The following is a 27,515-nucleotide window of genomic DNA, read 5'->3' as shown; positions in this document are numbered from 1 at the left end:
AGTATTCTAATATAGGGTAGATAAAACCTAATTAAATCTATTTTTACTCTTATTATAATTATATATCTATTAAATAGAATATAGTTTAAATATATTTGAATTTTACTATATTTTTTATATTTAATCTTTTTATTATTATTTTAATTTAAAGTAAATTATAATTCTTATTATTTTTTATAATATATTTTTTAAATTATTAAATAATAATAAAGGTAAATACAAACTTGAATAAAGTGTTTAAATTGATATTATATTACTACTAATAGAATTTATTAACTAGAAAATAAGGGATAAAGTAAAAAGATAATACTTTAAAGGATTATTAATCTACCTACTCCTATAAGAATTAATTATATTAACTAAATAATAAATCTATTAAGTTACTTTTATAATATAATAAATAATAATCCATTTTAAATTAATTTTAAATTATTTTACTTTAGTAAAAAATTCTTTTCTAAAGATATTAGTTTTTTTTTAAGTATATTATATATCTTATATATATCTCTCTTCTTAATTAAATAAATTATATTATTATACGTTAGTACGTACCTATAATACTATACTTAAATATTATATTAATATATTTTTTACTTAAGAATATTATAATATAAATATTTCGGTTTTGGAAAATTCGTTAAAAATTACTAAATATACTAATCCTAGTACTTTCTATAGTCTGGAAGTTAGTATACTCTATAAGTATAATAAAAACTTATTTCTATAGAAATACATATATATAGGAATTATATATAATTTTTCTTAAAAACTACTACTTTTTACCTCTTTATAAGAAATGTAATTGGGCTCTCAAAAATAGCTATTTTAAAAAATAAAAAATATACGAAGGTTAATCAATTACTTATTAACCCACTTACAAATTTTTATAAGTTTTGGCCAAGTGGTAGTTGTATAATTAATTCCTAGATTAAATGCCTATTGGATGTGGGTCGTTTTTGCTGTCCGTTTGGGTTTTGTCGTGTCCGGTGGTTTTGTCGCCAACTCTGTGGAGCAGAGTTGGAGACCCGACAGGAACCTGGACCCCTCTCCAACAAGTACCTAATTCATTGGATGTTCCTCGGCATCCGGGAATTTCATGACCCGTCCGGGCATTCTTCAACTCCACCTTCCGTCAATGGCCGATACTGATTTCATGATCGGGAAGGCATCATTATTAGCCTGCCGCCATGGGCAACATTCAACCATTCATCAGCCACTTTCTCGTCGCCGGTCTCGTCGTGCATACCATCGTACCCTACAACACTGCTATACACCCCCAAGTTTCAGTCAAGGGGCATGGGGGGTGGACAATGGCAGGAAAACACCCCAGAAACGAACACACACACACCCAAATAGGTCCAGCCTAGGTGCGTGGGATTTCCAGACTGCTGGTCCCTATCTAGACCTCTACCCGTATGCAACAGTGGTATCACCCTCTTCTTTTCCACATTATTCAAGCCACATTCTACCGACATCCGTCACGTCAACGACAGACTTGTGGATAAACTCCCGCCCCCGACGACTACAATCTTGCCAATGCGTGGTGGCCACGCCATGGACCGAAGCACTCGGTGAAGAGGCCCTCGTTGCTTTTGACCAGAGCGCCTTCTTTCTCGACAACAACAGCGGCTTGCGCTTTCACGTACCCTGGGCCCTGGTCTCTCATGACAAGAAGGCTAGAAAACGAGGCAATCAAGTCTAGTTCTGGGAGTCCGGGTCCGGTGCTTCTAGCCGACATGCGCGCGAGTGGCTGTAGTGGGTCAGTTTGGACGACAATGGACAGACGCCTCCTCTAGCATATCTGTCGCCTTTATTGCCTTGTTGCTCTCGTGGTCATCAGTCGGCGTCGTCACCCCACGATCCAGCCACGGGCACCCATCTGCAACTACCATCTTCTGTCTTCATCTCATCACGAAATGAAGCTGCAGTTTACCAGTACCTACACTGGCCAAAAAGCCGTCATCCGACTCTTGCTGTGACATAACAGGTTCCGGTTTGCCGATCCGCCGGCTGCGTCAGCCAGCGGCACCTCAGTATCTGCCCTCAACCCAACTGCGTCCGTCTCGCCAAGCATCATGGTATGGTCCGCGGGCTTCCTCGGGGTTTGTCATTACGGTGCAGTAGATATGCACCTCCGAAACGCCTGTCAGCACCAACACGAATCACTGGCGGCGATGTGCACAGGGGTGCTGTTGACTTTGAAGCGGCTCGATATGGTTCGCTTCAGATACGACCCCGATTCCCGGTTTCTCATCCACCCCCCGGAAACTCAACGAGTATAACAGGGGGCAATTTGACGAGTCAGATTGCCACTCCAATATGGCTGATTCCAAGTCGCTTCTTTGCAGACGTTACGACGTGTGGTGTAAGACGAACACGCTCTTCCGTGGCATACACATCGAAGCCCGGTCGTCTTCCTGCTTCTGTATTGCAATCCCGAATTCATCTCGCAATTTCTCCCCGCGGCATAGGGATTTGTCCCGACGAACTTCACCTCGGATCTAGAGCTTCACAAGCTTAGACGAGGTCGGTGACGGCGAGATAAAAGAACTTTACTCAGCCACCTACGTTCTGAGACAGCCCTATGCCGAAAGAGCCATGTTTATGCGAGTAGTTGAATATCCTACCCTTAATGTGCAGGACTCGGCGGAGCCAAGCGAATAAGGGGTGCCCCATCACGCCGATCTACATACTGTGTATGACTAATCTACACTGTACTGTCATATTCCCTGTTAATGCAACTAATTCTGGCAGCCAGATTTCTTTGCAAAAGTGGGGGGTTGGCATTAACAGGGGACATGTGTAGTTGCATCGAATCCAGAGAGCTTATTTGGCGAACCACGGAATCCGTTGTCTGGGTTGCAACTCGGCGCCGAGATTGGTGGATGAAAGACAATTACTACGGAAATAAACCCCATCAGTCGCGGCACGTCTTACGCAACCGCTCCCCAGATTATTTGGTCTTTGGCAGACGACGACAAGTGTGAGCTTGATCGTCCCGTGTCTGGTTGCCGGTAACATCACAACCTGGTGCTTTGGTACATGGCCGCCTTCACTGCGAAGGTTCCAGGGCTCGCATTGCTACGACATAACCACCCTAATTGCATATCGCTAGCCTGAGGGAGGCCAGTGAAAGCACTCGAGGCTCTCTCGGACATTCATTCACGGCAGTGTCCAAAGTTTTCTTTATTTTTTTATTTTTTTATCTTTTCAACACACTCTTAAACGCCTGCTAGCGTTGAAGATACCGGTTTGACACGGATTTGTTTTTCTTCGTATCCTCATTACATGGCATGGACTAACAATCGCTAGCTAGATACACTAAAAATACAGGCCCACTCTGCCGTCCGATTGACGAGAGTCCAGCCCTGGGAAGGCAAGCTCCGCGCAAAATCCTCGTGTCCCCCGCGCCAGGAAACCGTTGGTCTTGCCAACCGTTAACTAGCGAGGGTTGACCTAAATCCAGCGACGCTATAAAAGGCAAGACATCGCCGATATTCATCACATCTCATGAACCGGACTTTCGGGATTACAGCCTAGTCCTCTCGCAGGGCTCTTGTCTTGGATTGAGACCCTGAGGTGTCGGGGGTCAAAGAACAGACAAGACATTTACGACCCATAAATGCGGATAAGCTACATCAAGATCCAGGCTATGCGTATCCGGTGGATGGGACAGCTCTAGCCACCTTGCCTTCAGAAGGAAGCCGAGCAGCATTCCCCGCAGTTCTGACTGATGTTGCCCCTGGCCCCCATTCCATATCATCACTCGCCTGCAGTCTATGAGCAATCCTCATCTCGGAAGTTGTTTTTTTTTTGCGCGGATGCTTCGGTAATTTTCAAAGGGCCATGGCCTCGTCCTTGCATTACAGACCGCCTTGAGGTCCAGAGATGGGTTATGGCCGAGGTTGTAATGCTTTTCCAAATCGTTTCTTTTTTTTGTCGAAAACATTTCGAAGTATGTCTCACTCGCCAACTCGATCACAGCATTCGGACTCAGTGGTAACCAGAGAGTCTTTTTTTCATGTGGAAAAAAAAAAAAAAAAAAAAAAAAAAAAAAAAAAAAAAAAGGCAGGCAGCAGCGCCTTCTAGACTGCCGCTTTGGTCCATTTTCTCACCAAAAATCTAACGCTGTTGGTTCGCTTGGTGTTTGAACGCAATAGGCAAGGACCAAGCTCCCAAGATCCTGCCAAGAAGTGGTGATGCGGTCAAGGAACCAACACATCACAAAACATACCTCTAGTGTAAATGATATCGCGCCAAACAGTTTCCTGGGCTTGTACGACAACGAAAAGGCAAATGGGAAGTTACGCTCAGGAGGCCACGCATTCTTTCAAGACTACAATGATCATGTACACAATCTTGGATGATTTCTGATGATCTATCTCGAAGTTACGTATTGGAAATGACAGCCCCATATCTACTTTACTTTCTCGACTCGACAATTCATTTTATAGTGACCTCTCATTATCCGCAATTCGCCAATCTACCTAGTAGACTCAGCAGCTCCGTCTTATAGCCATAGACCCACCAGATGAGCCGAACGGGATCAACGCCCAAAAAAGGACCACATGACTTCTTGCTCAACCATCATCACATCACACTAAACACTATTTTCCTGGCCTCGCATTACTCCAGCAATGTCCGCAGACGGATGGCACGTTACTTTCTTCTTACATGGGCATTCCTTCCACACATCTACCGCTAAGGGTTCGAGTGTAGCGAATCCGGGGTAAGCTCCATCCGGGTAGGCAAAGTACCTTGAGACAAAAGAGGTAGGGCAGCAAGCGGGGGTAAAGGGAAAGCTTGTCTGACCGATAAACAGGAGGTATATGATTTTGTTAAGGGGTTTAGTTGTCCAGAAAACCCGGATAAACTCTCTCGGCTCCAGACTTTCTCAATGATCACACCCCTTTCTGTTTGATATGTGTTCTCTACCGGTTCGCTAAGCTAGCAAATCGTTTATAGACAGCCATAGGAACATCAGGCCACGCCATAGTACTACTGCATAGCTTCTTTCAACATCTAATATGCACATAATTGAGACCGAAGGGGCTCATAGGCTATAGAGAAAGCGAAAGATGCAGGTTTGCGTACATATATATATCTCGACTTCATGCGGCGCGCAATATACTGCGCAAGAGCCGAGAATGAAAGGTCCTTGAAACCCCGGGTTCTTGGGAAGGTACCTCTAGCGTACATACGTAGGGATGGGGTAACCAGAGTCCAGACAGAGTCCGGACAACCAACACGGAGACAGAGACAACACTCACGCACACATCCCAGACCAATATGCCGCGGTATTAAGTATGTGTGCTGCAGTCAGGCCTATGTTGCGAGTTTTCCCGGAGTCGCTTCTTCGGTCGCGACCCAGCGACGCATGCAACTTCGCGGAAAATAGGTAGGTATGTTTCATATAAACTTTAACCTATGTCATGCTTCCCGTCACTTGATATATAGGTGGAGGTCCTAACGAAGTTCAACCGAACCAGGACCTCTGTGGTCATCAATCGTTTTCCTTACCTAGAGGTACCTAGCAATCGTGGGCCGTCTAAAGTTATTTGGCTTTTGAGGTATACCAGGCGGGATGTACCTAATTTACGGTCCATCATTTACTACTTTCATTCGTTCAAGATTCGAAAAACCTGTACAAAACAACACTACAGGCGGGATGGAGAAAGTGCTTACAAACTTTGATTGTGTTATATATTACTCCAATCACCCACTGACACTGCGCCAACAGGCACTTACGGATCAAAGATACGTACCTCCTTTCCGTTCTAGGTATGTTTCAGGTCTCTATATCCCGTGTCCTACCTGGCTGGCATAGCCGGTGGCTTGTCTATAGGAGAATCAAGATTAAGAACCCTAGTCCTAGTGAGACCTGAGCAGACAGACAGCACGACATACGGGGCTCAAACAATCCTGTGAAAGATGGGATCGACTAAATTGTCTTCGAAACCCAGTAAAGCCAAAGGCCTCAAGATCTGCAACGTTACCACCTCACTCAGAATGCTGGCTGGATGGCTACATGTACATACCTCTAGATCTACACCTGATCCTCCTCCGTGCCTACGTAGGAGTACCTACAACCGATTGGGCGGATAAGTACCACGATGACCAGACGGGTATATAAGAAGCACCTGTCCCTGTAGGCATATCTAAGCTCACTCACTTATCCCAGTGGAGGTATGCTTGTGGGTGATGCTCCTATAAACCCAACAAGTAATGGTTTTAGCAAAGGAGGGAGGATTGGTCTCGTTTGAGAAAGAGACGAGGAAGAAAAACAAGGACTGCTTGGAGTTTTACTCTACGAGTGTCAGATACCGGCCAGTCAGAAGGGCAACTCGTGACGGTGTGTTTGACACTCCCAGAAATATATAAACGATCGGGACGTCCGCAATATCAGTTGTGTCTGAGAAACACAGCTTAGACATAGAAGCTTCCGTCCTTTTTTGTCATCGAGAGCTTGTCTTCAAATGACGAACAAGATGCTCCGTGGCTCAGGCCTTCAAAATGATGAATCGTCATAGACAAATTACGGGTAGACATAACAACTAGCAGAAAAGCAAAATAATACCTTATCATGTGCCTGAATACTAAACATGCATGATACCTACCTGTAGTAGATAGAGCTGTGTTCTTGGCTTCCTATGTATAGTGCGGTTGAAATAAACAAAAAGGATCTTTAATCATCAACAGAGAGAACCCGACGGTGATGTACACTACCTAGGTTTAAACGATCCCTCAGATATTCTCTTTTCATGCTTGAAAGCATTCATGACTTAAGCAAAGAAACCTAAAGATTGAACGGACCATACTAAAAGCCGAGCCACCAGTTCCAAAAGCATTCCATTGCTAGATATTTACGGGAGTAATTCAACGTTCAGTTACCGTAGAGGCAGCAAAATTGAACCAAAGGATATAAAAGGAAACGACAGGGAAGGGTTTGTGGCGGGAGATTGTAACCAACTAACCAGTCGGGCCGCCTACAACCAGAATATCTTGTAGAGTACGAATATCTTCGACTGGAAGGAGAGATTGAAGTATAAAGAAGAAAGTAAAGAAAAAAAAATGAAACAAAAAGTTGAAACAGTGCCACAAAGGTTTACAGCAGTTAGACCCGAGCAAGGTCAGAAAAAAGAAAAAGATTGGTCTCTCCCGCCGGGAATTGAACCCGGGTCTCGAGCGAATCGAACTGATGTTCAAGCTTGACAAGCTCACATACTGACCACTATACTACGGAAGATGTACAACTGTTGCTCAGCTGTCGTAGTTGGTTGTTGGAAGCTTACCCAGACTATGGTATTATATAGGCAGTAAGATCCTCTATGTGACATAACAAATCGAGAATCTCAAATGATCGTTTGCAACGACATTGCAACGACATTGCAACGACATTGCAACGACATTGCAACGACATTGCAACGACATTGCAACGACATTATCTATCTTACCGACAGGTTTTCGTTTTCGTAACACTTTAACAGACAAGAAGAGAAGAACCAGTAAATGAGCCTGCACTTTCTAGGAGCTTGATATAATTCTCGCTTCATTGCCCTCTTCAAGAATTATACCATGTACTTAAAGACACACACTCGAAGCGAGAGCGAACAGCGAGCAGCGAGCAGCGGCATGAACAACTGGACCACTCTTTTCAACGACAAGATAACGCATCAAAGCCCATGTCCACACGAAAACTCAAACACCATACTTGAAAAAAGAGAGAGAAGATACCATATACAGCCTGCCTTGCTACCATCCTCTTTCTTTCTTACTCCTCCTCCTCCTATTCATCCCCCTTCTAATCATCCCATCATCCCCGTCACACCTCATGTCATACACCACTCTTACCACTCACTTCCCACTAACCTGCCCCTCGACGAAATTCAACGCATCCTCCGTCGGCACACAGTCAATCGTACTCGTCTTATTATGGAACGTAACGCCATAGCACTTGTCAGCCACCAGGACGATTTCCGGCCGGAACGTGGTGCAGATGAACTGGGTCTTCTGCGTCTTGGAGATGGAGTCCAGCAGCGCGGCGACGGCAGTGCGGTACTGCGCGTCCAGGTTGGCGTCGACCTCGTCGAAGATGACGAAGGGGGAGGATTCGGCGGCCTGGAGGGCGAAGATGAGGCAGAGGGCGCAGAGACCTGGTGATAACACGGTGTTTAGTAAGGATGGGTGGGTGGGTGTGGAGGAATATGGAAAAGGGGGATGAGAGAAAGGGGCAAAGGGGGGGGAAAGGTAAGGAAGGGAAAGAAAAATAACATACTCTTCTGTCCACCACTGAGTTGCTGAATCTTTTGCTGCTCATCCATAACCTTGGAGTTGAAGCTGACGCTGATGCCCACACCGCTGTAAGACTCGACGCCCTTAGCGGAGGAAGGACCATCTTCGTCCGAGTCCTCTGGATTGCGGTTCTTGCTGCCGGCAGCCTTGCGCTGGATGACCAGACGGCCGTGGCCGGCAGGCACAAGCTTCTCGAAGATGGTGGAGAACTCTCTAGACACCTGCTTGAACGTCCGCTCAATGGCCTCGTCCTTGGCGTGGTCGAGATGCTGAATGAGCTCCTCAATCGACTTCTGCGAGGTGTCGAGCTCCTTGCGACGCTTCAGGAGCTGCTCGCGCTGGGTTGTGAAGTTGTTGTATTGGTCAAAGGCTTTCTTGTTGATGTGCTTGTACTTCTTGAGAGCCTCATTGACCTTGCGCAGTCTTGTTTCAATCTGTTTTTTTTCTGGTTAGTATGTAGATCAAGCAAGAATTGTCGAAGGATGAATAACTTGCCTGCTCAGACTTCATCTTCTCATACTTGCCAAAGGCTTCCTCAGGCAGGATACCAAGATCACGAATGTTCTTGGCATACTCAGCCGCCTGTTGGAGCAGACGAGCCTTGGTCTGAGAGTTCTTCTCCAACTTCTTTTGATACTGATCGATCCGCTTCTGGAGCTCTTGTTGTTCCTGCTCCTTTTGCGCCTTGTGGGCCTCTAGCTCGGCAATTTCGGCGGCGATGCCCTCCGTCTTCTCCTCGTTCTCCTGCAGTTGCCTGTCGACCTCAGCAGCAGCCTTCTTAAGCTTCTTGAGTTCCTTCTGAGCGTCCTTAAAGCTCCCGCTTCCACCAGTAGCGGAGTTTTCAAAGGCCTGACTGCGCAGCTGATCCTCCTGCGGCCTGAGATGTGCACGAAGTTCCGTCTCCAGTGACTTCTTGCGGCCTTCCAGCTCCAGACGCTTCTTGCTGATTTCCTTCAACTGCATCTGCAGGCGGTGCTCTTCGGCACCGAACTCCTCGAGCTGACGCTCCTCGGCGGCTGATAGCGCCTTCTTGAACTCGGAAGCCATTTCGGCCCGGTACGCTGTGAGGTTCTCGTCAAACTCCTTCAGGTTCTTCTCGATGGCCGCCCAGCGCATCTTGGCGTCTTCAAGATGTCGCCGCTCGCGCTCCAACTGAAGCTGTTTCGTCCGCAAGTCGACCTTCAGGGGATCGAAACCTGACTCGAACTGGCGCAATTGTTGATCGAGCTTACGTTCCTCGCCATTAGCGCTCGTGATCTTTTGCTCCAGAATCTCATCTTCCTTCTTGATCCTGTCCAAGTCTTCCAGCTGTTGCTCGTAAAGTTCCCGAAGCTCTTCGAGTCTCCGGACCGCCTCCAACCGTGATCGGCGAGCATCAACAAAGCCACCGGTCATGGCACCCCGCTTGTTGGTTGTATCACCTTCGGGGGTGATGGCATCTACACCATGTGTGCGTGCATACTGAGAGGCTATCGACAAGTTAGGGCAGACAATCGTGCGCCCAAAGACCTGCTGGAATGCCTTTTCGTATATCGGGTCAAACTCAATTTTGCTGATAAGTGGCTGGGCGTCCGAGGCCCTTGGCATCTTCACCTGCCTTGGCCGTAGTTGCTCAAGCGGCATGAATGTGACACGACCGCCATAGTTCTTGTGGAGATACTCGGACAGCATGGTGCCCGTTTTTTCGTTGTCGACGACATAGTGGAAAAGGCTGTTACCCGCCACCTGTTCGACCGGCAACCTGTAGGCGTCTACTGGCACGTTCATAAGCTCTGCCAGAGTACCATAGGCACCGGGAATATCCCGCTCTCTCTTGAGGCGTCTGATCGCTGCTAGACCCCTAGCTGTCGCCGAATCCATGGCATGTGAGAGGTCCGCCTCCGCGTTGTCTCTATCTGCACGGGTATTCGCAAGCAAAGAACTGAGCTTGTCCTCCTCACGACGCAGTCTCTTTCGCTCTTCGTACAAGTGTTCCCTGGCCTCCTGAGCCTTGGTCAGCTTCTCGGCGATTGATGACCGGTCCTCACCGTATCCTTCGAGCCTGTCACGGATGTTTTGGATCTCCTTCTCTAGTTGCTTGATCGAGTTCTCGACCAGCGTGACCTGTTCCTTCGCATCCATCTCATTGGCCCGCTGGTTCGCAAGCTGCATGGTCGTCTCCTCGATCTCGCTCTTCAGGAAAGCATCGCGCTCGGCCTTTGTCCTGAACTGGGAGCTTCGCGTCTGCTTCGTCAGCAACCTGGTACGACCGGTGGCCGCCAGATCCCTTGCGGCCGCCACTTCTTCCTCCTCCTTCTTCCATTTCTCGTAGTCTGGTGTGATTTTGGCAAGCTCTGACTCGGCAGCCTGGATCCTTCGCCTGACCTCGTTCAGCTCCGCTTCCTGTTGCTGCTGGGCCTTCTCGCGCGAATGTCGTGTCTCGTCGAGATCCTTCAGCTTCAGCTCTGCCTTTGCCTGCGAACGCGCGGTGTCTTTCCTGTCCTCATCCAACTGGCGCCGTTCGATGGCCAGGAGCTCAAGAGTCTGCTTCAGCTCCTGGAACTTGTGGTCGAGGGCAGCAATTTCCTTTTCCGTTTTCTGGAGTTGGACCCGGTCCTTGGTCGTTGCGCCAGTACCTCCCTGCCTCACCTCTTCGATCTGCTCCAGAGTGTTGTTGTTGGTCTCCTGTAGGCGGTGCCAGTGGGCGTACTCGAGACACCTGCGTTCGCGGTCCTTTTCTTGGAAGTCGCGGAGTTCGTCCTTCTCCTCCTCCAGTTCACTAAGACGCTCCTTGATGTACTCGAGCAACTCGTCGATCTTCTCGCGCTTGCTATTTGTCTCGGCCATAATCTTCAGCGACTGTATGCGCCTGTCGTCGTAAAGGTTGGTACCGGCAATTTCCTTGAGCAGGTTGAGTCTTTCGTTCTCCTTCATGTTGGTGATGGCTGCGACACGACCTTGGGGAACGATGTAGAAGGGGTTCTCCTTGGCAAAGCCGGCCGTTTCCAGAATCTTGAGGACATCGGCACGAGTCTGCACCTTCTTGTCGACTGAATATTCGTCCTTCTTGAGACCGATCGTCCTCCTGATGACGACCTCGTCGCCGGGTTCGCTGAAACGTTTATCGGTGTTGTCGAAGATGATCTCGACGTATGCTGACATGACGGCCGAGCCCGAACCCTCGTGAAGCAGGGCCTGGCGCTCTTCGCGACTCATGTTGGTGTAGGCATCGCTGAGGACGAATCGGATGGCGGCGAAGAAGTTACTCTTGCCTGAACCGTTGCGACCAACAATAACATTGGTACCGGGGGAAAAGGGTTCGATTACGGTTTGCTCCTTGTAGCTGGTCGTGGAAGTGTCAAACGTCAGCACCGGCTTCAATCTGCTACCATGCGCCAGGCGCGCGCCACACCCAAAACGATGGACTGATGTTGACGTGGAGCCATAGTAGACGGGCATGCGACGCACCTTTTGAAGCCCTGGATAATAATCTGTTTGATATGCATGGTTGCGGTGTTGTCGTCGTCAACTGGACGACAGCGCGGCGGCAGCTACTTTGATGTTGAAGAGACGCTGAAGTGGGATAGAATATAGACCAATGGGAATACAACAATCGACTAGCTCGTAGACTATGTAGACAGCTGCGCGCATCACTCTGCGCAACAAGGCCAAGGTACAGAGTTCAGGTCGAGAGCTCGGAGGTCAAGAGTGGGAATCGGATCGTCTCTATTTGCATCGTTTGGTTCGCATCCATCGGTCGCGGGGCGCGGAAGGGCGTCGTCGTTGAGAATGCCGGAGTCGTCGACCCTTTCCAATTGTCGCGATGTGGGAGGAAACTGTGATTGATCAAGTTTCGGTTCTGGACACAGAATTCACACCTGACACGAGCGCGAATATGGAAAGACCTGGGACCGGCTGGCGGGTGACGATACCGAAGAACCTGAACTTCCGTTATGAACATGTACCTAGTTCGCACTTTCAACGCGTCTCGCCGCCTGTCGCGCGCTCTCCCCCCTCTTGCAGGGGATTTCCACTTCTCTCCCGCAGGCAAGCACCGACAGCGGGCGGCACCAGGGCCAGAGCCGTCGCAGCGCGGGAGTGAGCTCTCCAAAAGGTGCTCGGGCCATTGTGACTATGGCGGTAGAACAAAGCGCCTGGGCCAATCACGTGCTCTGACCAAGCAGCAGGCTGGGCTGGGTTCCCACCTAAAGCAGCTTGATGGATTCGGTGACATTGCGAAACGTAGGAAGGATGACGGGAAGGAACTGAAGCAAAGCTCTTTCAGGATTCAAAGCCTCCATTTGCGCGACGTGGCTTGGTAGCTTTACGTGATAGGCTTTCAAAATACAGAACTGTCATCAGAATCGAAGCACAAGACAGTCCACGAACTGGGGTGATTGGGACTGTTGAGCCTCGAGCCATGTATGTAGTGTATTTCAGCTCCAAGTTGCCAGTGTCGCGACAGACGCGTGGCGGATTGGCAGTAGCTGCATCCGCCAGAGCCCCTAGTGCGCTTGATGCTACCTACTGTCTCGGCTTGTGATGATGGAGTAGCAGCAACACCACAAAATCAACACCACGATAAATTGCTGTACATAATGGATCCCATACAGCTTGTGTAGATGGTGCCAAGTTCCAACATAAGGCGATAGAGACAGGAGAACCAACGACATCCACATGTTTACACCTAGTTGATATCTGTGACCTGGGTTGCTCCTCCAACGCCCGGCGAGTTTATTTGTTGTCTCCATCTAGTGTACGACATATTCGGAACAAGTGTCCGTTTTCCGCCCTCCATTCTCAGGACAACCAATCGTCATTTTCGTGAATGGAGACATCCAACGTCCCGCATTTTCTCGTCTGGAGTTGGGGTTCCAACAGAGACTGACGAGAAAAATCTGTTTGAGGCTTTCGACTCTCTCTGGTGGCTCTCGAAATGGTGCCCGAATGGGGAGCAGCAAGGGACCCCAGACTTTGAAATGATCAGTGGACGTTCGCACGCCCCACTTGACGGGAACCTAATTGTCTTTAGCTTGCTCCACTGTCCCTGCGGTGCGGCAACCTCACAAAGACCTCATAGTAACCGCCGATGCGCCCTGGATGCTGCCTTTCTCGATAGGTCAAGTTTGTCAGTAATCTATTCGAGAACCGTCTGGTTCTAGACGGATACTCTAAACACCGCTAAAAAGGGGAAGGGAGCAAGTCGTTGTTGTTTTTGAATGGCTCCTGTGTCGCAGATCCCGCGTGGAGATTGTCCGTGATTACATACTACCTGTACGTACACACCTTGTGCCGTTCGACCAGTACACGCGTATAAACCTGCATCGAAATGTCTGACTTCAACCTCTTTTTGGACATACAAGGCCCGGCGTTGAGATTATCATCGCCAAACAACCTTTGTTACAAACTCTACAAGCCATCAGGCATGCCCTCGTTACCACTCTGCAATTTGAGGATGCTTCCTGAATACCTTGGTGGTGTTGGTCACAAGATGGCGGCGACGGCGGCAACATCCGAACTGAATGCATGACGGGCGAGACAGTCACCAACAAGAGCACAGTACCGAGATATCCCCAATCATACGGCTTTCCTGATTTCGGAGTCTCACAGCAAGAAGCCGGCCGAAGCCTCTCTTTGATACGGATCAGGCACACGCTTGACAGATGATGGGCCATGGGGTGCGTCGCCAGCTTGCTTATGCTGCACTACCGTGTACCGCATCATGGCTTCTTTTTCGTTTCGCGCCGCGCCATGACAGCTAGACAGACTTTTCCTCGCAATAATAAGGTTGTGCACATCTTCGAGTATCGACAACGGACTGTCGACGCGGATAGATAGAGGATCATGTTTCCATGGTTTCCCCACGAACAGTGACTGTACGAACCGGAGTGCTCACATTTGATATCGTGACCCTGCACAGGACAGTAACAAAACCGCAAAGTGACGGGTCGAGCCGACCCGGGGGCCTGGGTTTATATATTTATACCTACCACTACGTAGGTTGCTCTGCAGCTGACCCAAGCCGAGACCGAGACGAGCCCAGTCCTGGATGGGCGCGGGGAAAGCAAGAAGCTCACCAGCACTTGACTGCTTACTCCGTGGACAAAGGTCGGCTTTCTCGGGAAAGGTGAGGTCAAGACAGTTATCGGGAGTCGTCATATCAAGCCCAGGTCCGGAAACGGATGGGAGGTCGAGGGCCGGAGTACTTCCAAATGCAAACAAAAAGTGTACGACTTCCGATATGTGACTGGACCGAGCGGGAGTTCTGGAAGACATCCACTCCGGCTGTAGAGGTAAGTAGGCGTGCCCAGGCCTCGGACCGTGATGGCGGAGTGATCACTTAGGTAGGCCAGACGTAGGCCCTAGATCTCCTGTGTTTTGCAGTGCAGCCTTTCTGCCGGCTATTCGTCATTGGGTCGCACTGGGCTTTATCCCGAAGAGTTAAGGCAGGCAGGCAAGCACGCATCTCCGTCATCCGACTTGACTCCAAGTCCATTCAGCTGGTGAGGTTTGCCAATAGGTGAGATGGTGGAAGGCAACGACTTATAGAATCCTAAGTACTGTTAGCATATATGGTAAATGGATGGACTGGGCAGACGAGTGAGGAAATGAAAGGGAAAAGGGAAAAGAATCAAAAGTCAAGTTCGAGAATGCAAAAGCCCTTTCGACCGTGCACCACGGCCAAACATGGCAGGGCCACAGGGCAAAGCTCAGGGCAAAACGTGATGAAGCTCAAAGCAAAAGCACTCCTTCCTTCTTGACTGGAGAAACGAACTGGGGCGTGAGAGCAGACAGCCAATCAGGGGCCGCGGTGGGCCGCACTTGACTGGGGGCGATGAGGTGCAATTGGGGAGGCGCATGGATGGCAGGGGTACAATGGGCGGACGTGGATCGCGCTAAAATTTGAGAAGGGAGGAACGTTGGGAAGTGCCGGCTTGTCTATAAATTTACTAACCAATATTCTTTATAGACAGGCCGCTGCCCTCCACCCGAACCTCCCACTGCCCGCCATCGCCCATCCGACGCCCTACTACTACAACCTGCGCCCTGCTGCCCTGCTGCCCGCGCGTGCACGACCCGACCGACGTCTCTTACCTACTCCAACCAACCACCAATCCGGGCGACACCGTGACTGACACCCCAACAACACAGCGCACACTGCAAATTGCCTGCCTGCCTGCCTGCCTGCCTGCCCTTCAACGTCACCACCTTCCGATACTTGGCTACTTGCTTTTTTTTTTTTTTTCATTTCAAGACGACGAGACCGGGAGTTGACCGCCTGGTCCAGACCCCTCCATACATATTATTTCGATACTCCCCCGCCAAAAATCCACGGACCACACGGACCACACGGACCATCTTGGGCGGCCGCTAGTAGTCACCGTTGCACCGTGTGTTCTTCCAGTTGTGTGTGTGTGTGTGTGTGTTTGTCTAGCGCAAGGTACCGGCGACCTTGGTTGGCTTGCATACTAAAGAGACTTCCCTTTGGCTGAACGGGGACACCACCACACCTTGCTCACCTTGAGCCATTCATTGGACGGTGAGTCTTGACCCTGATATATCATTCTTTCATCCCACATATCATCTCATCACCACCACCATCACCACCATCACCACTACCACTGTCATCTCTCTACCTTTGGTTTCTCGCAGCAGCAAGTGTTGTTATTGTTACTGGCCCCTTCAACACACTGTCTGGCTTGAGTCATGCCATCCAATTCCCTTCCTTCTTTGCACTTCTCACACTGCCCATCCTGTCATTCTGTTTGCTTCTTTCGCGATGACCATGGACCATCACACACAATGCGTCAACTATGGGATCAGATCCAGCAATGTGACGCAAATGGCTAAAACCTGATATTACCTAGACCTTCTGGTAGAAACTTCTTTTTCTTTTTTCAACCCCACCACCACAGCCGCCCACATTGCATACAAGAGAGTGAACCTTGTGTGTGTATTTGGGACTACAGCTTTGCCATATCTGTGGATATTCCCAAGGTATGTTCACATACCGTACCCCTTACACCTCATCATATTTTTGCCTCACTCCTCCTGTAACATCACTTGAGTTCAGAACCAGTGTTCTGTAATCCTTATTACCACATGAGGCCTTGAGGTTCATTATCGAGTGGACTGCATGTGCCCTAACCCTCTCAAGTCACCTCTCGGGTCTTGGCAGGGGGTTCACCTCGTCAACATCTCTTGTTGTTTTGTTGTCGTTCTTGTTCCACTACCCCTGATTGTTCTCCTCCCCCTCACCCCTTGCCTCGTCTTTCAACTCTCCTTGCACACTTCAAGAAAACCTCCAAATCTGCTCCGCCATCCCAAGATTAGACAAAGCTGGAAGGGTATAATACTAACTATCTTGCAGTGCCATGGCCATTACCCCTTATTAATCACATTAACACAGTCTACTGACATGAACAAGAGATGGCGTCTCGGCTAGATCGCCTTGTCACGTGAGTACTCTGTACTTTCTGGAGGTTTGTGTTTTCTTTTTCCCGGACACTTGACTAACAATTTCCACGTGTAGGCTCATCGAGACGGGCAGTACTCGCCTGATTCGGGATGCTGCCGTAGATCAGCTCGCCACATGGCAAAAGGAACACCCCGATGAGCTTTTCAATCTACTCTCTCGGGTTGTCCCCTACTTGCGCCACAAAGACTGGGAAACCAGATCAACTGCTGCCAAGGCTATAGGCAAAATCATCGAAAATGCACCGCAGTATGATCCCAATGCCGACGAGGAACCCGACGCGGTGATGAAAGATGAAGATAGCAATGGCTTCATCAAGAAAGAAGAGGGCCCCCCAAAGCTCTCTCTTAGTGAGGAGGAGCAGTTCAGTCTTAGGACTCTGGACGTTATCAACATTCTCAAGTACGGAAGGTCCTTGCTCAGAATTGGCGACAAAAGTGATTGGGGCCTTGCAGCTCTCGATCCACAGAGTCGGCTGAACCATCAGAAAAGAACGCTCAATGGCCGTCTGGGTCTCCTTGGACGTGAGTTTAAGGATGAAGAGATACCTGTCATTAACGACGCCATCCTCAGCCCTGCAACCCCTCTCGATCCTGCTGCAGCTAATGGCTTCGGCCGTCATGACAGTGTCGGTTCCGCCCAAACTCAGAACGGTGAGACGGCCGGGCTTAGTGCACGACAGCTCAATGTTCTCAAGCGAAAGCGGAAGAAGGAGGCTCAGAAGGCTGCTCAGGGCAAGAGCGGCTTCGGTGACCTCTCTTTGCGCCGAAACACAACCGCCGGCTCTGAGGGCTTTGATGACACGCCGATGGTGGATGCCGACTCCAAGGGCGGCAAGATGAATGACTATTTCAGCCTCGATAGGCCCGCTGATATCGAAGAGGACACTAAGGTTGTCAGCGAATACAAGGGGCCCATTATCCCCATCAAGTCCGAGATTGAGGCCGACGACAACTTGGAAGGGGTTGAATGGCCATACGAACGTCTCTGCGATTTCCTCAAGGTCGACCTGTTTGATCCTCAGTGGGAAACTCGTCATGGCGCTGCCATGGGCTTGCGCGAGGTAATCAGGGTCCATGGCGCTGGCGCGGGAAGATTGATGGCCAAGTCTCGATCAGAGAACAACGAGCTCAATCGGAAGTGGCTGGATGACCTCGCTTGTCGCCTATGCTGCGTTTTGATGCTTGACAGGTTCACCGATTATAGTTCCGATACCTCTGTGGCACCTATTCGTGAGACCGTCGGCCAGACACTTGGATCCGTCCTTCGTCATTGCCCTCCGGCAACCGTCCATGCTATTTACGAATTGCTGTTCCGCATGGTGATGCAGAAAGATCTTCAGCTCAACCACCATGAGTGGGCCATTTGCCACGGCGGCATGATTGGCCTTCGTTATGTCGTTGCTGTGAGGAAGGACCTGCTCCTGCAGGATACCGCCATGATTGATGGCGTTATTCTCGCTGTCATGGAAGGATTGGCCAACCAGGACGACGATGTTCGCTCGGTCAGCGCGGCGACCCTGATACCCATGGCCAAGGAGTTTGTTAAGATGCGCTCGGATGCCCTCCCTGATCTCATCAACATCGTTTGGGAAAGTCTCTCTAACCTTGGCGACGATCTCAGTGCGTCCACAGGCAAGATCATGGACCTCTTGGCGACTCTTTGCAGTTTCCCAGAAGTCTTGGAAACCATGAAGCACTCGGCGTCGCACGATGAGGAGCGGTCGTTTACACTCCTTGTCCCGAGGCTTTACCCCTTCCTTCGTCATACCATTACCTCTGTCAGGCTTGCTGTCCTCAAGGCTTTGATGACCTTCGTCAAGCTCGGAGGCGACACAACGCAAGGATGGCTTGGTGGAAGGATTCTGCGTCTAATCTTCCAAAACATCCTTGTCGAGAGGGATCAGGAAACACTGAATGCATCTGTCGATCTGTGGGCAGCCCTCGTCCGTACACTTGCTAACAACAACCCTGCGATACTCGCTGATGAGTTTGGACCACATGTGGACACGCTCATGCAGCTGACGCTGCATCCTATCGGTGTGTCTAGGAACCCCATTCCCATGAATGCAAGCTTGTTTCAGAAGCCTTCTGGCGGAACCTATACCATGCCAGGGCTTGTCGCGGGTGGTAACAGGAGGTCATCGCCACCAGAAGGCGCGGATAGGACTGTCAAACGGAGGAGAAAATCGACCAAGGTCGACGAACCTCCTCCAACTTCCCATACTCACGATGTCGATGGCCACATGATGCAGGGAGATGTCGACCTCGTTGGCATGGATGTTCTGATCCGCTCCCGCGTCTCGGCTGCTAAGGCCATGGGCTTAGTCATGGCCCTGGTCCCACCATCAACCGTTGAAGCCTACGATGCCAGTATCATCCCGGCCCTCTCATCCGCATACTCTTCAACTCAGCTTACTGCCAGCATTATCATTGACGAGTACGCAAAGAACAGCGCCTCCAGTCAGGCATCAACTCGCTTCGTCCAACCCTTGCTCGCAATTATTGAGCAAGAACGGCCATCCCACTACCGAGACTTGGTTACCTATGTGCAGCGAGTACGATCACAATCGCAACAGCTGCTTAACCTTTGTCGAGATCATGGCAAGGTTTCGCAGAGCAAGTTGCCCACTCTTGCTGTCGTGGTACAGGGCGAGCCCGAAGCTGGTCCCGGCGCTTTCTCTATTGCGAACGCTGAGAAGGTTGTCAACGAAGATTTTGAGAGGCTCAAGAAGATCATGGCTCCTGGTCAGCGGCTGATTGCTGTCAAGGACCTCAATGATGCTCGCGATCTCGTCGTTACTGCTATTGAGGAGGCCAAGGCGGCAAAGGAAGCTCGCGATACTCGTATCCGTGCTGCTGCAGCATGCGCCTTGGTATCCATGGAGGTGCTACCCAAGAAGCCCAGCCCACTCATCAAGGCTATTATGGACAGCGTCAAGGGTGAGGAGAACAATCTGCTTCAAGGTCGCTCGGCTACCAGCGTCGCGCGTCTTGTACAGCTCTTCACCGAGTCTGGCCGCCGCGGCCCTGGTGACAAGATTGTTGCCAACTTGGTCAAGTATACGTGTGTGGAAACTGCGGAAACCCCCGAGTTCCCTCAGCACGCTCACAAGACGAACGTTATTCTTTCCATGTCCAAGGAGGAGGACAGAGCCGAGCACGAGGATCCAATCAAATATGCGATCGAAGCAAAGAAAGCTCATATTACTCGACGCGGTGCCAAGCAGGCTTTGGAGGTGCTGTCGCAGACATACGGACCTGACCTTTTGAGCCGGGTGCCTAGTCTCCGCACCTTCATGGAGGAGCCTTTGGTCAGAGCCTTCTCGGGTGAACTCCCAACAGAGGCCAGAGATCCTTCGAGCACGTTTGGTCAAGAGATTGTGGATGCCCTGTCCATCATTCGCACCATGACCCCAACACTCCACACCGCACTTCACTCATTCGTCATGCAACAAGTGCCCTTTATCATCAAGGCTCTCCAGTCCCAGCTTTCGGTCTTCCGATACATGGCTGCCAAGTCTATGGCCACCATCTGCTCCGTCATCACTGTCGATGGTATGACCGCACTTGTTGAAAAGGTTCTGCCCTCAATCAACAACCCTGTCGATCTCAACTTCCGCCAAGGCGCCATTGAGGTTATCTATCATTTGATTGCAGTCATGGGAGACGCCATCCTGCCCTATGTGATTTTCCTCATCGTGCCTGTCCTTGGTCGTATGAGCGATTCCGATGACAACATCCGTCTTATTGCGACCACATCATTCGCTACTCTTGTCAAGCTCGTACCTCTTGAGGCTGGAATTCCTGATCCTCCCGGTCTTTCAGAGGAGCTCTTGCGTGGCCGAGACCGTGAACGAACGTTCATTCAGCAGCTGCTTGACCCGAAGAAGGTCGAGCCGTTCCAGATTCCTGTAGCCATCAAGGCAGAACTGCGTTCCTACCAGCAGGAAGGTGTCAACTGGCTCCATTTCCTCAACAAATATCACCTCCATGGTATTCTCTGCGACGACATGGGCCTCGGCAAGACGCTCCAGACAATTTGCATTGTCGCCAGTGACCATCATCAGCGTGCTGAAGAGTTTGCCAAGACCGGTGCGCCAGATGTCAGAAGATTGCCGTCTTTGATCGTCTGCCCGCCCACCCTTTCAGGACATTGGCAGCAGGAGATCAAGAACTACGCTCCATTCCTCAGCGTTACGACCTACGTTGGTCCACCTGCTGAGCGCAAGGCTATGAAAGACACTCTGGACAAGACCGACATTGTCATCACCTCCTATGATGTGTGCCGTAATGACATCGACGTCATCAAGAAATACAGTTGGAACTACGTGGTGCTTGATGAGGGACACTTGATCAAGAACCCCAAAGCAAAGATCACCATCGCCGTCAAGCAACTGGCCAGCAATCACCGTCTTATTCTCACCGGTACACCGATCCAGAACAATGTGCTAGAACTATGGTCTTTGTTTGACTTCCTCATGCCCGGCTTCTTGGGTGCAGAAAAGGTGTTCCTTGACAGATTCGCGAAGCCCATTGCCAACAGTCGATATAGCAAGGCGTCCTCGAAGGAACAAGAAGCAGGCGCTCTGGCTATTGAGGCGCTGCATAAGCAGGTCCTGCCCTTCCTTTTGCGACGTCTCAAGGAGGAAGTCCTTAACGACTTGCCACCCAAGATTTTGCAGAACTACTATTGCGACCTCAGCGACCTTCAACGCAAACTTTTCGAGGACTTCACCAAGAGGGAGGCGAAGAAGATCACCGAGGAGGCGGGCCGTGATGACAAGGAAGCCAAGGCCCACATTTTCCAAGCTCTGCAGTACATGCGCAAGCTTTGCAACTCTCCTGCGCTCGTCATGAAGCCTGGTCACAAGCAGTACGATGATACACAGAAATTCCTGGCCAAACGAAACACGAGCCTCGAGGATCCAGTCCATGCCCCCAAACTCACGGCACTCCGAGACTTGCTTGTCGACTGCGGTATCGGTGTTGAAGGTCAAGAATCGTCCGATCCGCTCTACACGCCCATTAAGCCTCATCGTGCGCTCATTTTCTGCCAGATGAAGGAAATGTTGGACATGGTTCAGAATACCGTCCTCAAGACTATGCTTCCCTCGGTATCTCACCTTCGTCTTGACGGCTCCGTCGACCCTACCCGCCGTCAGGACATCGTCAACAAGTTCAACAGTGACCCATCATACGATGTGTTGCTGCTCACCACGAGCGTCGGTGGTCTTGGTCTCAACCTGACTGGTGCAGATACTGTTATCTTTGTTGAGCACGACTGGAACCCGCAGAAGGATCTGCAGGCCATGGATCGCGCCCATCGTATCGGTCAGAAGAAGGTGGTCAATGTTTACCGCTTGATCACCCGCGGAACACTTGAGGAGAAGATTCTCAGTCTTCAGCGTTTCAAGATCGACGTCGCCAGCACGGTAGTGAACCAGCAGAATGCAGGACTTGCGACCATGGATACGGATCAGATTCTTGATCTGTTCAACCTTGGTGATGCCGGACCAAACCTCATAACGGAGGGCAAGAACAAGGACAACCTCGAGGGCAGGGAGGAGGACATGGTGGATATCGAGACGGGCGATGTCAGGCAACCTGGCAAGAAGGCGGCTTGGCTTGAAGGCCTCGGGGAGCTGTGGGATAATTCACAGTACGAGGAAAGCTTCGATCTCGACGGCTTCCTGAAGACTATGCAGTGAGGGCCTGAAGGCTTCCCCTGAACCCATCTGCTGTTCAAGGAACTGAGTACGTCTGTATACCTGCTAAGTCGTTGATGAGCAGTGGGTATGAACAAGTCATGTACAACTATCCCCATACGCAGCTTCGCAGCTCGCGCATGCCAAGTGCCGAGCCGCGGTGGATGGTGGAAGAACAAAGACAGGACTTGACGCCTGATCACAGCGTTGCTGGCAGGCCATTGCCTGGATAGACCCCCTGAGAGTGGGAACGGAAAGGAGACCATATCTTCGGGTTTCAATCAGTGATGGTCAACTTCACGACTATCGATCGAGGTGGCAACAAGGACGCTCAAGTCTATCACATCATAAAGTGACGAAGGGAACGAGAAGAAGATTTGATTGCCATTGGCTGGATGAACATGGAAGCTACACAAAGGTATCTGCTCACAAGAGGATAAGTGAGGCGGAGGAGGAATTTCGAGCAGCGCCCGTTTGTGCTCGATCTGTAGGATATATACAATAACAGCATTGTATCTTGCTTTTTCTTGCTTGTTTTAATTTCCTTCCTTTTTCTTATCATGCGTGTCAAAAGCTAGATAGCAGGCGAGGTCATTGCTGATATGGGGATTGGTCGGCTGGCTGATGAGGAGTTATGGTGTTGTTGGCCGGTTCTAGTGCAAATAGGGAGAAATAAAACAAGGATAAACGGATCAAGATGGATGGATGGATGGTGGGTGAGGCGGATGGCCGGAAACAGTGCATGAATGAGCTTGTGGATTTGCTGGAAAAGGAATGGATAGGTAGATCAAAATACACAATTTGCTATGCTACCGTTGAGATGCGTGCTTGGAGTGACTCGTGTCGTGTCATGCCTGTGAAGCTTCGTGTTTGACGTTGACGTGTGGGAAGGCAGTATACCTAACCATACTCGACATAAGGATGTGAAGTCTCTTTGCTACATGTTTATGACGGGATTAATACTCTTGTTGGTCGTCTTGTATCCATTCCGCTGCCCTTTCACTGCCAAAGCCTTTGGGATTCGCCGTTGTTGTCTTGCCACGGATATAATGTGCAACTTGATGCGTTCACTGAACGTTGAAACCCTTTGCCGACTTCGAGACATCTGTAGGTAAGCTTCGAACCGAAGACCTGTAACCGTAAATTTTAGACCCTCACCTGGTTTGTAAAGAAGGGTCAGGAAAGTCAAATTCGCCAACTAGATCGATCGGGTTACAAGTAAACCCTCTACCTATCTATACATTTGGTCACCACAATCGTTACCTTTACCGAAAACCCAGAAAGTATCGTGCGAACGCGCTCATACCTCCTCAACGCCATAGAATCAATATACAATTCTCCACTATGAAACTTCTGCTAGTAGTCATAAGCTTGTCTCAAAGATTAAGCCATGCATGTCTAAGTTTTAGCTACCATTTTCTCAGTCTTCCTCACTGACCTCACCCTCCTCGATTCCTCCCCACTCGTCCTCCCCCTCCTTCACCGCCGGCTTCCCATTGCCTTCCCTAGGAACAACAGGGTCAACATCAATGGCCTTACCTTTTCCTTTCTCCTCTTTTGTTGGCCTTCGACGCTTCTTTCCCTTCGCTTTGGCCTTGGCTGCTGCTAATTCTTCCCGGGCATTTCTGTAGTATGTGTGTTGGTTGGCGAGCTCATCATCATCCGTTCTGGGGGCGGTTGTATTGGGGGTAGTGGTTGCAGCTGTAGCTGCAGTCGAAGCTTTCACCTTTACCGTTCCAGCTCCCCTTGCCTTTGGCCTTGCCGCTCCCGAAATCGATGCCGGTCCATCGCCAGCATTTCCATTACCTGTACTTCGACCTGCAACCGCGAACGACGGCATCTGTTTAACCTCCAACCCCCCAAATTCTTCGGCCCCTTCAGCTCCAACTCCTGAACCCACACCTGCACTTTTCTAAACCGCCACTTGAACAAGTGCGCATCAGGTTCCCACTCTATGTTGAATGGTCTTTTCTCTATCACATTTCCATAGTAATCGTCCCCGTCATTTTCGTTTCCCTGCTCGTTGGTGTCTTTTCCGATTTCAACATCATCATCATTATTTTGGCCATTTGTGTTAGTCCATTCTTTGAACCTCGCCTCCGCTTCGGGAACCACCTCGTCCCGCCAGTGCGAAACATCGTTCATCCTCGCGGGCGGCTCCGGCTTGGTTAGGGCTTTGAAGATTTCCAGTGCCTCAAGGTTGGCGAGGCGGAGGGTCGTGAAAGTACCGTGGAGAGTGGTGGCGGGTGTGAGGAGGGTGGAGGAGGGCAGGGGAGGAGGGGGTGGGGGGATGTTGTTAGGAAGACTTCTTCTTCTGATGTGGGAGATGTCTTCTGAGTCAGACTCGGAAGAGGAGGAGTAGATGGTTGAGGGGGGAGGTGGGGAGTAGAGGGTACAGGGTAAGGGGGGTGTGGGCGGGCGTGGTGGATTGGTGGGCTGGTTTTGAGGCTGGGTTGAGTTAGAATTATTTTGTTCTGTTTGTGCTGGTGTGGGAGGATTGGTTGATAGATTTAGCCCTGACCAAGGTCTTGAGTGACCCTCGACATCCATTTTGTGAGGATCCAGATGGCCCTGGACGTTTGTTGTGGGATGCCCTTCCAACTGAGTCGAGGGACTAGCGTGAGTTTGTTTCTCCGGCTGTGTTTGGGTCTCGCTCTGGGTTTTGCTCGTAATCTCCTGTTGAGTGTGAATCTCGGGCTCCGTTTGCGTTTGGTGGCCCTCAGTTTGTGAGTCCATGTTCATCTGGACACCTGAAGTATCCTGATCTTCGCTAATCTTCTGCGTCTCACCTGCTTCCGCATCAACATCCCCTTCATTCAACTGCCCATCAACGTCCTTACAACCGAATAAATCTTCCTCCTCTTCATCATCGTCTTCGTCATCCCCCTCATCCCCCTCATCCACTACCTCAACCCTTCCCTTTCCACTTCCCACCCCCACTCCCGGACTCTTCGTCTCTTCTTCCTCACTCGGATAATACCTCACAGCCCAAACAGCCCACATCCTCTTTGCATAAATCCCCATACCCTCCTCATCCACCCACAACTCCCTCTTCTCCAGCACGTCCCCTAGCATCGCCGCCTCCTCGTGCACATAATAGAACTGAACGTCCCCATCCTCGTAAAAAATCGTTCCTTTGAAAAGGTGGTCGCCCACATATCCTTGTTCCACAGTTTGAAAGGGGATGTCCTCCTTGAGTAGGTTCAGCACCCGTCGTCGGCAGGTTTCGTTGGCCTCCTTTTTGGAGGTGTACACGACCTTCGATCGGTAGTGGCGAACGGAGTCGGACTCGGAGATGGGGTGTTTCTTCGTTTGTTTGATCACGTATTGTAGGATGACATCGGTGGGGGAGAGGAGGGATTGCGCGGGCACGGCTTTCTTGGGTGGAGGAGGCGGAGGGATGGCAGCATCGGGGGCTGGTTCTGGAACTGGAGGAAGAGCAGCTGGGAAGTGATGAGGGGGTGGTAGCGTTGGAGTCAGGGTTGGTGGAAGAGCGTGAATGCTGGTTGTCGGTGCCGGTGGGTTCTTGCTCGATGACGGAATGGCGGACTTTTTGCGTCTTGAGGCTGGCGAAGGCCGAGCTGGTCCCTCGTATTCTTTTGCTGATTGTTGGAAATCATGAGTGGCGCGCTGAGCTGTAAACTTGTAACCTGTCCGCTCTTCGTTGAAACTGCTAGGGAGATGGTTGACTATTCTTGCATGCTTCGTTTGTGGACCCTTGTCCTTGAAAATATTGAATTGATCTACGTCCGCTTTCGTAAGGCGTGGTACCGAAGGCTTCTCCTTTGAGCGAGACGGCTGTGTTGCTTGAGCTGTTTGATGGGTTGCTGGTTGGCTTGATGCCGGATTTTTGTCACCTTGTGTTCTTCGTGCATCTTTGGTCGGTTGGCCCCTCGAAGAAGATATGGTGTTTGTGGGATTGCTTGCAGTCTTGTCACCGAATATGCTGTCAATAGGGGCCTTGGTGAATTCTCGTACCACTTGCTCTTCTGTTCGTTTGGGTGCTTGAATTTCCTTTGCCCTCTCTTTGATTTGATGCACTTTCTCCGTCGCCTTAACACCTGCTGTGGTTGGCGTATTCCTGATACTTTTGGCAATCTCCTTTGACTTTGCCTGATCCAGGCTCGTGCAAGGGCTCATTCGAGAAAGCCCGTTTTTACTCAGAGGTCTCAGGGGCGCTCTAATCCGGGAATGAGACGAGCCGGGTTCTCTTTTAAAGCGCTGACGCTGGTCCTTCGAGAAAAGCTGTTCATAATATCCGGACCGGTGCTGTCCGATGCTCAATCTCCGTCTCTTCGCACTGTCGACGCTTCCACTACGGCCCAAGGCCTCAAGATCTTCGACGACTAGAGGCCTTTTTGAAGACCCAACTTCGGCGTCGTGTTTGGTCAACGGTATAGCAAAATTTGCCTGGAGTGACTTCGTGGCATCGTCGCTGTCTTCTGTCCCCTTTGATTCTTTCGCATGAGCTGCGCGCACATGCTCAAACCTTCCCCCAAACGGTTCTTTATCGTCTACTTTTCCCTCTTTTGGGGTTTCTTGGACAGGCTTTTGCCGCAGGTGGTCCTGGATGGCCGTGTTGAAACAGTTATTATCTGAACTACTTTCATCGTCCGGCTCGGTTCTCTTCGGAGATGATGACGACGTATCAATGGCTGTTTCTTGGAAAGTTGTTAGCTGTCTCGGTCGACATAATGCTGTATGGGGCTGAGTACACACCGTGGCTATGACCGGGTGTTGAGCTGTTTGAACTGCTTGCTGCTGGTTCTGGATCCAGAGCCTGGGTGGATGTCGGCAATGACGTAAACCAAGATTTGGCTGGCCCAAATATCGAGTTCATTGTGGTTGTGTTGTGGAACTCTGAGCACCACCTGGTCTGTATCCTGTGTATGGATACTTGAATCGCTCCGATACGACCGTTGCAAGCTCTAACTGATTGATATATAACGGCGCAGTGAGTGTATGGAGGCCATTGATCGAGCAAGTTGTTGAAAGGTGGCAGATATGAGATGGCGTTGAACTCTTGTCGAGGTTAACAATGTGTAGTTGGAACAGCGGCTG

The 27,515-nt window shown here is 50.2% G+C and overlaps 6 protein-coding genes and 1 non-coding gene across 7 annotated transcripts; 3 read left to right on the top strand and 4 right to left on the bottom strand.

Annotated features, from left to right (window-relative positions):
• Positions 1–1,012: 1,012 nt before the first annotated feature.
• Positions 1,013–1,891, top strand: B0T23DRAFT_128475 (uncharacterized protein). Its single transcript, XM_062832148.1, has one exon. It carries the CDS (start codon positions 1,097–1,099, stop codon positions 1,700–1,702), a length of 606 nt encoding a protein of 201 aa, XP_062694616.1. The 5' UTR covers positions 1,013–1,096; the 3' UTR covers positions 1,703–1,891.
• B0T23DRAFT_403951 (uncharacterized protein) lies at positions 1,737–2,664 on the top strand (the record flags this gene model as incomplete). The annotated part of the gene is made up of 3 exons (XM_062838828.1): positions 1,737–1,759; positions 2,020–2,365; positions 2,506–2,664. 3 exons carry the CDS (start codon positions 1,737–1,739, stop codon positions 2,662–2,664), a joined length of 528 nt encoding a protein of 175 aa, XP_062694615.1.
• Positions 2,665–7,153: 4,489 nt separating this feature from the next.
• B0T23DRAFT_t136 lies at positions 7,154–7,246 on the bottom strand. The gene has a single exon. It is a non-coding gene; the product is annotated as a tRNA-Asp (tRNA).
• Positions 7,247–7,683: 437 nt separating this feature from the next.
• On the bottom strand, positions 7,684–12,000 carry B0T23DRAFT_128460 (putative SMC3 protein). The gene is made up of 4 exons (XM_062832147.1): positions 11,740–12,000; positions 8,788–11,614; positions 8,276–8,726; positions 7,684–8,153 (listed from the first exon to the last, which is right to left on the bottom strand). The coding sequence occupies exons 1-4, from the start codon at positions 11,775–11,777 to the stop codon at positions 7,855–7,857; spliced, it is 3,615 nt and encodes a 1,204-aa protein (XP_062694614.1). The 5' UTR covers positions 11,778–12,000; the 3' UTR covers positions 7,684–7,854.
• A 1,299-nt stretch (positions 12,001–13,299) lies between these two features.
• On the bottom strand, positions 13,300–14,206 carry B0T23DRAFT_336755 (uncharacterized protein; the record flags this gene model as incomplete). The annotated part of the gene is made up of 3 exons (XM_062835812.1): positions 13,880–14,206; positions 13,556–13,666; positions 13,300–13,408 (listed from the first exon to the last, which is right to left on the bottom strand). Exons 1-3 carry the CDS (start codon positions 13,993–13,995, stop codon positions 13,300–13,302), a joined length of 336 nt encoding a protein of 111 aa, XP_062694613.1. The 5' UTR covers positions 13,996–14,206.
• Positions 14,207–16,701: 2,495 nt separating this feature from the next.
• Positions 16,702–22,457, top strand: B0T23DRAFT_314029 (uncharacterized protein; the record flags this gene model as incomplete). Its single annotated transcript, XM_062834778.1, has 2 exons — positions 16,702–16,730; positions 16,805–22,457. 2 exons carry the CDS (start codon positions 16,702–16,704, stop codon positions 22,455–22,457), a joined length of 5,682 nt encoding a protein of 1,893 aa, XP_062694612.1.
• Positions 22,458–23,453: 996 nt separating this feature from the next.
• B0T23DRAFT_395217 (uncharacterized protein) lies at positions 23,454–27,294 on the bottom strand (the record flags this gene model as incomplete). Its single annotated transcript, XM_062838176.1, has 4 exons — positions 23,454–23,585; positions 23,893–24,260; positions 24,311–27,109; positions 27,174–27,294. 4 exons carry the CDS (start codon positions 27,292–27,294, stop codon positions 23,454–23,456), a joined length of 3,420 nt encoding a protein of 1,139 aa, XP_062694611.1.
• Positions 27,295–27,515: the final 221 nt, after the last annotated feature.

Source organism: Neurospora hispaniola (genome assembly GCF_033458365.1).
Source record: "Neurospora hispaniola strain FGSC 10403 chromosome Unknown B0T23scaffold_3, whole genome shotgun sequence".
Lineage (NCBI taxonomy): Eukaryota > Fungi > Ascomycota > Sordariomycetes > Sordariales > Sordariaceae > Neurospora > Neurospora hispaniola.
The sequence above is the reverse complement of the archived record's forward strand: the minus strand, read 5'-3'. Positions and strand labels throughout refer to the sequence as shown.

What these genes read in the sequence shown, in the direction of transcription:
- B0T23DRAFT_128475 (XM_062832148.1), top strand. Translation starts at nt 1,097, where the DNA reads ATGACCCGTCCGGGCATTCTTCAACTCCACCTTCCGTCAATGGCCGAT.
- B0T23DRAFT_128460 (XM_062832147.1), bottom strand. Translation starts at nt 11,777, where the DNA reads ATGCATATCAAACAGATTATTATCCAGGGCTTCAAAAG. An exon ending in AGAAGATGAAGTCTGAGCAG is followed by an intron (nt 8,727 to 8,787) that starts GCAAGTTATTCA and finishes GAAAAAAAACAG; the next exon opens with ATTGAAACAAGACTGCGCAA. An exon ending in ACTCAGTGGTGGACAGAAGA is followed by an intron (nt 8,154 to 8,275) that starts GTATGTTATTTT and finishes TGTTATCACCAG; the next exon opens with GTCTCTGCGCCCTCTGCCTC.